At 42.4% G+C, this 12,649-nt stretch overlaps 1 protein-coding gene across 4 annotated transcripts in view; it reads left to right on the top strand.

Annotated features, from left to right (window-relative positions):
- The window catches only part of ADGRB2 (adhesion G protein-coupled receptor B2), a 682,656-nt gene that overhangs the window by 648,341 nt on the left and 21,666 nt on the right, over positions 1-12,649 (top strand). For all 4 annotated transcript variants that reach the window (XM_073551947.1, XM_073551949.1, XM_073551948.1 and 1 more), the window contains 2 exons: positions 8,412-8,481; positions 8,780-8,846. In XM_073551947.1, coding sequence (XP_073408048.1) covers positions 8,412-8,481; positions 8,780-8,846 — 137 coding nt within the window. The remainder of the gene's footprint in view (positions 1-8,411; positions 8,482-8,779; positions 8,847-12,649) is intronic.

The following is a 12,649-nucleotide window of genomic DNA, read 5'->3' as shown; positions in this document are numbered from 1 at the left end:
TCTAGGAGGGTGTACACTCAATAATCAGCCATGTGGAGAATGTTGGCGTTGCGGCGGTCATTTAACAAGCACTGCAGCATGAAATCAACCATGTGCTGCAGACTGCCAACTGGACCAGAAACGCTGTCCCCAGCTTGAGGCAGCATCTCAGCCTGCTCAGCATCACCCCATCCTCGCTGTACACACTGACTACTAGAGCCTTGTGTAACTCCCTCCTCTGGAGAGATGTGTTCCTCCTCCTCCATTGACTCCTCGTCATCCTCCTGACTAAGTGTCCCCTGCCTGGGCCTTTGTGTGGAAGCACGTTGCACAGACTTGCCAGAAGCAGATGGCATTTCTGACTCCTCATCCTCGACCTCTTCAAAAACCTCCTCACTTAGTGCTTGTAAGGTTTTTTGAAGCAGACAGATAAGGGGGACAGTCATGCTGACTAGTGCATCATCTGCACTGGCCATCCGCGTGGAGTCATCGAAGGCACGCAAAACTTTGCAGATGTCCCTCATAGTGGCCCACTCAGTGGTGGTGAAGTGTGTCCGGCGCACAGTGCGACTTGTTTGCGCCTGATGCAGCTGGTACTCCATTACTGCTGTCTGCTGCTCACACAACCGCTCCAACATATGTAACGTTGAATTCCACCTGGTGGGGAGGTCACATATGATGCGATGTTCTGGCAGGCGGAATCGGAGTTGCAGAGATGCAATGCGCGATCTTGCCATGCTGGAACGCCGCAAGTGAGCACACTCTAGGCGAACCTTGTGCAGCAGTGCATCAAGATCTGGATAGTCCCTCAGAAAGCTCTGCACGACCAAATTGAGCATGTGTGCCATACATGGTATGTGAGTGAGGTTGCCTAGGCCCAGAGCTGCAACTAGATTTCGGCCATTGTCACTCACTACCAAACCTGGCTGGAGATTCGCTGGCACAAACCACACATCGCTCTCCTGCTTGATGGCATTCCAGAGCTCCTATGCTGTGTGGCTCCGATTCCACAAAGAATTTAATTTAAGGACGGCCTGTTGACGTTTGGCCACACCTGTGCTCATATCTGGCCTAACAGGCTCATGCAGTGCTGATTCCGAGGAACTACAGTAGGAGGAGGACTCAATATGTACAGACTGCATTCCTGCAATCCTTGGAGTTGGCAGAATACGTACAGAGCCACTCTCCAGATCTGTACCCGGCTCCACAACATTGACCCAATGGGCAGTGAGGGAAAGGTATCGTCTCTGTCCATGGCTACTGGTCCACGCATCGGTGGTCAGGTGGACCTTGCTACTGACGGCGTTTAGTAGCGCATTTTTAATTTTTCCCTCCACATGCTTTTGCAGGGCAGGGACGGCTTGCCTGCTGAAATAAAAGCGGCTGGGCACATTGTATTGTGGAACTGCCAATGACATCAAGTTCCGGAAGGTGTCAGTCTCCACCAGCCTGAATGACAGCATCTCAAGGGCCAGTAGTTTGGCAATGCCGGCATTCAGAGCCAGTGCTCAGGGATGGTTTGCCGAGTATGGCCGCTTTTTCGCCCATGCCTGGGCTACCGATTGCTGGTGAGTGGCCTGGGAGTGTGCTGATGACTGAGAACGTGGTTCAGTGGGTAGAATTTCACTGGGTCTCTGGACAACAGTGGCAGAGGTTCTTCCATGACGTTCCAGTGAGGAAGCCGAACCAGCTGTGTGTGAGCTGGAGGAAGAGGCCCCAACACGAGCTGAAGAGGTGGTAGGTGCTGCTGATGGTTGGCCTACATCTTCAGTGTGTCTGTGTAACTCCACCTCGAGCTTGGTCCGCACATGTTTCCACATATTTGTGGTATTGAGGTTGCTCACATTTTTCCCTCGTTTAACTTTCTGATGACACAGCTTGCATTTGACAAAGCAAATGTCATCTGCAACTGTGTAAAAAAAAGACCACGCACTTCAAGTCCTGGGAGCGCCCGTTTTGTGTTTTGGAAGAGGATTGCTCCTCACGGGTGCCAAAGTGGAGGCTACAGGCAACCAAGTCTGCCCCCGCTCTCTCCCTCCTCTTTTGGCCGTTCGGGGAATCTCTTCCTCAGAGCTGCTCCCACCACCTTCCTGTGGCTGACGCCATGATGGGTCAAGGACCTCATCATCTCCACTCCCCTCTTCAAGCACCGGCTGGTCCTGGGTTGTCTCACCAGCACTGTACGCACCAGACATTGGCAACTGAGTCTCATCATCATCAGATGAGTACTGAGGTGTGCTGACAATAGGCACTGGCCCACCCGCCTCTTCAGATTCAGAGGGACAAAGCAGTTGCGCATCACTGCATACTCCCTCTTCTTCACGCTCTAGAATGCTGCTTGGCTGGCCACCTCTTTCCAAGCCAACAGATTCTGAGAACAGAAGTAAAGATTGAGATGGCTCCTGTCCAGGGCTCTCAGACTGCCTGGGCAATTTGGCAGGTGGTGAAGAGACAGATGGTTGCTCTTCAGTGCTCTGGCCCTGAGAGGATGCGGAAGTCATTGAAGTGGATGCGTTAGCTGCCATCCATCCGACAACGGCTTCAATTTGTTCGTCACGCAGCAGTGGGGTACGGCGAGGTCCTACAAAGCTGCGCATGAAGGACTGTTGCCTGGTAAAAGTGGGGGATGCCGGGTCACTGGTGGCCACAGCAGACACCGAATCCCCACGTCCTCTCCCTGCTGAATCCCCCCGTCCTCTCCCTGCTGAAACTCTACGGCCACGACCACGTGCCTTACTCCCTGCCTTCTTCATCTTGGTAGACTGATAAAGATAGGCAGAAATGTAAAAAGGGGGGGCTTAGCGTTCTTATTCCTGAACACCTGCTAACCAGTATAAGAAACACTAATTTTGCTAAGAGTGTGTGTACTACACTTTAATATGATCTAATGTGGCCTACACAACTCTAAAGTGGAGTGTTTGGTGAACTTTATTTCCTTTTTTCTTTTGGGGGGGAAATAAAAGGATGTGACCAAAGTTTGAAAGCTATAGTATCACAAACTTTTTGGAGCGATTACAATGCAGGAAGCTAACCTACAATGCAATTGATGAGGCTCCAAAAAATAGGGTGATACTAGTCTAGCTGGCCCTGAAGGGCACAAGCCAGCAAAAAGGCTCCTCTATCTAATCCTATATAGTGTTTGCAACCAACCAATGACAATGGATGCGGATGGAAGCACACTAATATAGGAGCAAAAATCTGGACAAATTAGCTGCAAAAAAAGGACTATGTATGAGGCAGTGACGCACGCTGAGCGGACTACAACCAGCGGTGACTGTAGAACACACTGCAATGTGAGCTGCACTCACACACAGAGAGACCTATCAGACAGCCAAAAACAGTGCAGAGAAATGGGCTATAGCACTGAAAGGCTCCACTGTCCACTCCTTTAGTGTTTGCAACCAATGTATATGGATACGTATGGAAGCACACTATACAGGAGAAAAAAAAAAGCAGCAATAAAAGAAAAATGTGTATGAGGCAGAGACACACGCTGGGCGGCCTACAAGCAGACGTGGCTGCAGGACACACTACACAGCGTGGGTCTGCACTCACACAGCCCTTGCAGACAGCTATTAAAACAGCGCTGCTGGGCTAAAATAATGCTACAGTGGTGGATTATGTAGCCTGGGTAGAGCAATAGATATGTTTGATGATCGCTATTTCTAACTGTCCCTCACAGTCTTCAACAGCAGCCTGTCCCTAACTGACTTCACAGCAGAGTGTACCCGAAATGGCTGCTGCGGTTTTTATAGTGCATCATGACATCATTTCAGCAGCCAATCACAGCCATGCCAGTAGTTAACATGCCTACATGCCTAACAGGATGTGCCCACACTTCTGAGGATCCCCATTGGCTGAATCAAATCGAGCGGTCTCCTAGCATTATGGGAACTTCCGATTCCGGTATTTGATATGAAAAAAGTATCGGAACTAAGTATCGGAATTCCGATACAGCTAATATCGACCGATACCCGATACTTGCGGTATCGGAATGCTCAACACTATTGATGAAATCTGTCTTGTGGTTGTTGTTTAATCTTTATTTTCAATTTTGTGCTAATGATATGCTCGTGTCCTAAAGCGGGGCATGTAGTGCTCTGATTATATATTCACTGACCTCCCTCCTAGTTTGCATAATGAATATACTAATGTGTGTATTTGAAAAAAAATCATGTTACTTCATCAAAATGGTGGTGCCTGCACACTTTCTCTAATCGGTTAGTACCTATTATCTTCCTGTGCTTCAAAGAAAAAAATCACTATCAATATGGCGCCGTTAGGTGCACCTTCGCATTAGCATATATCGAGTTCCAATAGAAGCTACTGCGCAAGTGCCTCCGCCAGCTCCTTGTTGCTGCAAGCAAAAAAATGTACACTACAACAAAAATGGTGCCGTGGCGGCGCATGCGCATTAGCATCTATCGCGTACCGATGATTTATAGGATTTTTTAGCCTATCTTAGGCTCTGTTCAACATCAAGTGCATGCGTTTAACCCCATTAATAGATTTCCCCCTATGGTCAAAACCTATACAGGTGTTCAGCAGCTTAACATCCTATGGGATCTCACTTATTGGGCAGGAATTATTTATGTAAGAACGCTCTTTAACTAACTGTATGCAGTATATTTTGCATCTGTATTTCCTCTAAATGTTAATACTTTTTCTGTATATGTTAACTAAAGGTAAATTTCTTGAAATATCTGGCATAGGCTTCCTCTTTGTTTGTAAGATTATATATATTAATGGAAGTGCCATAAATCTAGGCCAGCAGTGGTTTTGTTATAAAACACTGATTTTATGAAAACTTCTAAAAGCAGCCGAGTAAGTGACTTGTCGCTGGAATCAGGGTCTCTGTCTCTAAATTATGCTAATACCAGATTAGGCGGTAAAAAACTGGTAACAGATTCCTTATAAACGGCAGCTCCAACCAAACATACTGTAATATAGGGTATTTTAATGTATATTACATATGGTATTAATACGCTATATGATCTTTTTGCTGGAATTCCTCTTTGACATACACTTCTTTGCTTCTTATTGACTGATTATTGTAGACTTATTTGGAATGATTCAGTGATACCAGGCAAAACTGGTTCTTGCAAGAATTTTAGATGCATGAATTTAATTTTTTTTTATTTTATTTTCATGCCAAAAACAGCAATAATTGAATGTTTCTTGCAATGAGCATGCTGCTGCTATACAGAGGTACTGCACAAGACTTGAAAATGACATTTGTCATTGTAAGCACAAGTTTTACCTACAGTAGCAAAACGTTACAGATGTTACAGGCACCAACTTGTCAGCGACGGGATTACAATATTGCATGTGGAGCTGCTGTGTTATGTCATTTTCATGGACACATCTTAGAAAGCAGACTGTGTCCTTCATGCTCTGTTCACATCAATGTTGACCCATTTATAGATTTGTAAGCTAAAACAATTTATGCCAATGTATACAGTGACATTCTCATAGGTTACTAACATATGCCAAAACACTGTCCTGTTGGCATACACTTGACAGGCTCCAGTCTTAATATCATGCCGAAGCTTGTTCCTAGCTTGCTACATTACTATACACCTATGCAAATGATATGCCGCCGTATCTGTTGTTTAGCCCCAGTTCATCAAGATCTTGATGAAGGTTGCTCTGGAGTGAGATGCTCCAAATTCATTGACATTTTAAAGGGACTCTGTCAGCAGACTCAGCACAAAATGACTGTTCAAACTAAGTGCAGGCACTCTGCACACACTTGGCATGGCCAAGCATTTAAATTCACCTTCTCGCCTACTTTTTTCCCATCTATCTCCACCTTTCTCTAACTGGAGATGTCAAAGATAAGGAGGGAAGGGCAAAGATAGAAGAAAAACACGTAGGTGGGAAGGTACACTTAAAGAGATTGTCCACCACTTTTACATTGATGACCTATCCTAATGTCTCATCGGCCTGGGTCTGACACCCCCGCCGATCAGTTGTCATTGGTGTCTGCAGCGGCTGCCGCCTGCTGGAGGTATTCACTTGCGGAGCTGGTACTGCACATTTGCCTCCTATTAAATTTAATAGGAGGCTGATGTGCAGTACCCTGTGGCAGCCACTACAAGTAGACATAGAAGCTTAGCAATTGAGCACTTCTGGCCGGCGGTCCCCACTGCCGACACCAATAACAGCTGATCGGTGGCTGTGCCAGGTGACGGACCACCACGGATCAGACATTGATGACCTGTCCAAAGGATAGGTCATCATTAGTGATGAACGAGTATACTCGTTGCTCGGGTTTTCCCCGAGCATTCTCGGGTGTCCTCCGAGTATTTTGGCGTGTGCGGAGATTTAGTTTCTGTTACTGTAGCTGCATAATTTGTGGCTTCTAGACAGCCTGAGTACATGTGGAGATTTCCTAACAAACAGATAACCCCCACATGTATTCAGGCTGTCTAGCAGCTGCAAATCATGCAGCTGTGTCGACAAACTAAATCTCTGAGCACATCCAAATACTCGGAGACTACCCGAGCAACGAGTATCCTCGCTCACCACTAGTCATCATGTAAAAGTGGTGGACAACTTCTTTAAACGTTTGGCAATGCCAATGGTGCACTGAGCACCTGTACTTGGTTTGCACAGTCATTCTCTGCAGACAGGCTGCCTCTAATGATTCTGGTTCATCTTTCAGCTGCCATGCATAGGACCTATTTTACACCACCCATGTGGCATAAATATGGTTAATTTTTTTGGCCACGCTATACCATGTTCCCTCTCTACTAAGCTCCACTAACCTTTTGAAAAATTGGCATAGCTGGCGTCAAAACGCTAAAAGTTAAAACAAAAATTTGCACAACTACGAGTTGCACACAAATTTTCCAGCAGCTTATTGACATAATTCTGGCAAAATCCGTTTTATGAAATTGGTGCAAAAATGTGCAAAAACATTGGTTCCATTTTAGTCCGTGTTATATTTGCCATGTGTAGGGAGCACTTCCTGCACAAGGACATTCAAAATAAATGTGTTAAATCAACAAAAAGTTATGAGCATTCCAAATACAGTATATCCATTGATAAGCCATGACATTGAATCTACTGTCAGATGAAGTGAAGAACCTTGCTTATCTCATCACAATGGCACCTGTCATAGGGTAGACAGCCAGTAACCGGTATTGGGGAGACATGTTGAAAGCAAGTAAATAAGCAAGTGTAAGGGATTGGGAAACTTTGACAAGAGCCAGATGGTAATAGCCAGAGGAACGTATCTGAATGTTGTCAAAGCTAAAAGTTTTATGAAATAATCCAATATGTTGATTTTAGTACATACCGTACCTAAAGGACAACTGGCACACCGAGTGCTAGGTTTTGGCCATGCCCACATTCATTTTTAAGTGTGGAAAGTGCTGGTTTGGTACAATGGCATCATTGGAGCCATTGTAGAATGGATGGCACCAAGAAGCAATATGGGAAAAAGTTATCCGGTGAAGACATTGTCATGATCTGGACCATCAAATACCACAAAGAAGTTCACGCTGGTGACGCTCCATGGATTGATGAAATATATCCTGTCCAATGAATATTCCAATATTTGATTGCACAATGATCACATTTATTACTTGATATATGGCGTTTCGGATGTTACAATTAAGCCTTTGTCAGGTATAATAATAAAAAGGTCCACATAGAGATACTCCAGTGAAGACAGTGTAAGGATCTGGACAATGAAACAACACAGAAAACTTCCTGTTGGTGACACTACATGGATTAATGAAATATATCCGGACCAAGGAATATTTCAATGCTTGATTCCATGTTCACATTTATTGCTTGATACAATGCGTTTCAGCTTATACAATTAAGCCTTTGTCAGGTATAATAATAAAAGGGTCTACATAGAGATAAGCCATTAAAGCACTTGTCAGGTATAATGATAAAAAGGACCACATACAGATCTGTCTGGACAACATCATGCTTGGATACCTTAAGCTATGCCATGTAGATGGTACTTAATTCATCAGAATTGGCTGCTATTGCCTCTATAGCAGATAATCAGATAATGCTCGCTGCCACAATGAAAAGATTTTTAGAAATAGTTTGAGGAACATGACAAAGAGATCAAGGTTTCGACTTGTTCTCCAGACGTCAATCTGATCAAGCATCTTTGGTTCTTGCTGGAAAACAAGTCCAAATTTAAATAACTTTGTGCTAATGTCTTGGTGCCAGAGACCACAGGACATCATCTGTTTGTGGTGTCTATACTTCGATGGTATACCAATCAATCAAGACATTAATACAGGTGCCACTGTCGTGAAATATTCATGGTTATTAACGTTACCTCTCATTGGCATTGTATGCTTTTCTAACATTTTTTTCAGCCTGGATCAATCACTACATCTGTAACTGTGAAATCGATTTCATTTGTTGCATTGATATCTCTTGTGCGTTCCTTTTCTCAGGGTTACCAGCTCTTGTGGTTGCAGTTTCTGTTGGCTTTACCAGAACAAAAGGATATGGAACCCCCCATTAGTGAGTCAATTCTTGATGTCTAATCTTCTTTGTAGGTAGTAATTGTGTATTCATAGTTAAAATTATTTCCAAATTACTTTAATAATAATGTCTGGTTGGCATCACATTTGCTACATTCTTGCACGACATAGCATGGTGATGACCCTTATACCAACATGACAATTTCATTCCAATTTGTATTTAATTTCTAATCTTCTTCCTACAGAATATGATAATATGGAGTAAATGACTAAATAGGTTTACATTTCAATATTTTGCCTCTTTATCACTGTCAATGTTTTTTTTCTGTGAATTACAGCTGCTGGCTGTCTTTGGAGGGTGGGCTATTGTATGCCTTTGTGGGACCAGCAGCGGTTATTGTTCTGGTAAGAAGAATCTTTTTTATATAATTCTATAATTGCACTATAAATAATATAATAAAAACTCTACCTGTTGAACAGTATATTTTGTTACCATAGGTAGTGTTTAAACGATACATTGAACATGTCTCTGATTACTTTGCTGCACTACTTTATGTCAATTTTAACATTTAGACTATGGTGACCATTATTTCTCAAAACTGGCTTTGGTCACCATAGCATCTAATCAGGGCTCGGTGAATATTTCATAAAAAGGACCTGTCACCTCTCCTGACATGTCTAAGGAATGCTTACATTCTCCATGAAATTATAATGGTTGATCACCTTTTTTTAGCTGTGCATTGTGTTTTTAATCTGTTACTCTTGAAAATACAAGAATAAATTAGTAAGTATTCTACCATCTTCCCTCTCAATAAGGCATGAGTCTACACTATCTAGAGTCATGTACTGAAACAAGTAAATGATTTGGCAGTCAAGGGCAACATCTACACATATTTTTGCAATAATTATCTTAAATTGTGTTCTCAGAACAACATGATTACAAGATCAATTAAGGATGAGAACAAAAAAATAGTCCTTACGGAGGATCTTTCACTTCCACGAAAAGAAGACCAAAATGAAAGGAGACGATAATATTTAATTATTCTCAAATATATGTAGTTGGGAAAGCTAAATGGTGTCTGACTTGGATGAAAGCTCAGGCCTTCTATGAAAGTAAGACTGAAGTCTCCTGGTCTCACTATTTTGACAGCTCTGTGAGACTTCCTGATTCTGGACTGCGAGATACCACTGTGTGAGGGAGACTAGGTGTGTTGAGCATGGAAACACGGAGAAGATATGCTGCCTTGCTGCTTGTCTTCTCCTTCATGCTGAATTGTGTTATATAAGATGGATTCCTGTGTATTATGGAGCAGCAGAAGGAGGAGGAGGCTGCAAACAGCAACTGAAGAAAATCCTGTCACAACCTCCAGTGTATATCTGTGTACAGTATGTAGTTAGAGATTCAGGTTGATAAAGGCAGCTGGTTCTTTTTTAGCATATTAACCACTACAGCCAATTATATTGGTAGATTTGCTCTTTAGATGCAGCTATGTCCTCCTCTTGAATGTTAAGCTTTAGAAGCATCTGTGTCTTTGTCTTTAAGCTGGTCTTCATAGAACACATGAACATACTACATGTCTGATGACTAACAATATTCTGTATAAGGTGAAATTTAGGCTACAGGTTAAAGGTAAAGTAAGGTAAATTTTCAGCTGATTTTCATTGTGATTTTATTTCGGTGAATTTCTGAGAAAAAATGGAAAATTGATTCCTCTATTGTATTCTACCATCCATCAAGGTGGCAAAACAGTGAAACAGACAAAATCCTGCCAGATGTGAGCACAAAGTTCCACTATGCCATTTAGATGATGAATACAATCAGCTACTCTCTTCATAATTGGTATTTCCCAGAGGAAAAACCCACCAGAGTTTGCTACAACTGTAAGATGCAAGTAAAACCTACATCCCTAAAATACAGATGGAAATTATCTGATTTACTGACATGTATTTCAGAAAAGTTCTTTATGTTTTCCAAAAAATTAATTCTGACAAATTTTAAAATTCAACGTACATACTGTAAAACTTACAACCATTAAAGACCTTACACCTTGCCCCTGACATCAAATATTATCTTATCAGTAAGCTGAAGACTGTGTTTTCTCTCTTACAAATGAGAAACCTATACAACAATGAATGTGCAAAGATGTGTGTATGCATATTTGCATAGAAATTAGATATGTGTATGCATATTTGTTAAGGTTGAAAAATGACACAGGTTCCTTGAGTTCAACCTATGATTCTAATGTGTTGATCAAGAAGAAGGAAAAAAAAAATGAATAAGATGTTAATTGTCCCACATTTAGAAAGAAAAGTCTTCCCAAATCCACAAACGGAAATCAGGCTAGTTGCCTGGATCAACGTCCCATTACAGAACCTAGTACCCATAACTTGTAATTATATATTTTTCAAGGCATCCAGGTTCTCCTCGTACTTCTTTAGTGAATAAACCATGACATAATGTGGCAGTGAGTTCCGTACTCTTACTGCTCTTACGATAAAGAATCTTCATCTGTGGCCATGATTAAACCTTCTTTCCTGAAGACGTAGAGGATGTCACCTTGCCACCATTGCAGATCTATATCTTTAAAGATCATTAGGAAGATCTCTGTACTGCCCGTTCATCTATTTGTACATGGTAATAAGATCCCCGCTAACCTTTCATTTTTCCAAACAGAATAACCCCAATATTGATAATCTGTCTTCCTTAATAACCTTGATTGCTCTTCCCTGCACTCACTCTGGTTAAAGTTATGCTCTTCTTATACACTGGAGCCCAAAATTGTGCATAGTATTCTACTCTGTACCGAGTAGTTAAATTGATGGAGGTGGAGGGTGGAGAATTTACTACAACGGATTCTAAAAATTACAAATACAACAACGTGTAACCCTTCTTACTATAAATTGTAAAAAAAGAATAATGTAGTGACACTCCCATAGCATTACCTCCCTGTGTCCATATTATTTACATGGTCTTAGAGCTCATACACAAAGTGTATTATTGCTCTGTAGAGCCTCCGAATTTTACGGAGCTGTAATACCACACTCACAGCAGTCTACATGGCCCCATTGTGCCTCATATGCAACCTTTTACTGCATATGGGTCCTAATTGTGTGCCACCCTATGGGCTGAAGGGCATGCAGCGCTGTCATCTTCACTGGAGGGATACTCATTGAATGACATTGATTTCCATTTAGTTTAAATGGGCCCCGCGACTATTCTCTTAAATTGACACCTCTCTTGAAGGCATTATGCCAGTTCTAACCTTCTGCCTTTAACTAATCTGGTATGGACCATCTACATGAAGTAGGGAATATTAATCTACAACCACTACAAATTTGTGAATTGTCATTGCGTAAAACTACTTTTTCCTTCCCTCTGACATCCAAAAATCTTTGTTCCTCCCAACCCTACCCATACCATTTACAGTATATCGACATGTTCCCATAGTGTCTCCATAACAATGACAGACAGTGCCTCCATAAAGACATGCACGCAATGTACCAATTATGTTTCATATGTGTCAGCAAAAGTGACCACATAAGCCCTTTCAAGAGCTAAAAAGTTTCATCCACTGCAAATGATTATGAGTCATAGTTGCTAGGGATAAGCAGACCCATGGAAGCTCGGGTTTGTAGGGTTCAACTGAACTTTAGTCCAAAGTTCATTTTGGGTACCAGAAATGTACCTTAATTTGAATCAGAACCCAAACCCTATGGAAATCGAAAGGGACCCGAACTTTGGAGCTGGAAAATATCTCTACCTATTTCTCTCTCACAAAAAGACGGACTTCCAGGAGAAGTCCGTGCTCAGAATTCAGCATCAGTCACTAGATGTCCGGTTCGGACATTTACAGTTTGCTCATCTCCAATAGTCACCCAATAAAGCCAATGATAGTTCCTTTAAACTATCACCTTAAAGAAGCAGCTCCAGCTAAATTTTTATTCACTAACTTCTTCTAAGTATACTGTATGTGTAGTGCAAGTGCATTATAATACTCCCTGACTGCTGTCTTCTCCAGTTTACAGCACAACTCAGGAACTCTTCTAGACCTTTTGACTGCTCTTCAGCTTTGTCAACTCACAAAGGGTAGCCTGTGTGGGGCGGTAGCTGCTTTCCCAATGTAATTCTATGATGCTCAGAAAAGGGCTCCACAGACTTACATTGAGAAAGGAGCTTCCATTTTACACATACACATGCGAGCCGGCTA

This window comes from Dendrobates tinctorius, unplaced genomic scaffold, assembly GCF_039654945.1.
Source record: "Dendrobates tinctorius isolate UK_male_01 unplaced genomic scaffold, ASM3965494v1 ptg000183l, whole genome shotgun sequence".
NCBI classification, from domain to species: domain Eukaryota; kingdom Metazoa; phylum Chordata; class Amphibia; order Anura; family Dendrobatidae; genus Dendrobates; species Dendrobates tinctorius.
Note: the sequence above shows the minus strand (reverse complement) of the source record. Positions and strands in the feature narration are given on the sequence as shown.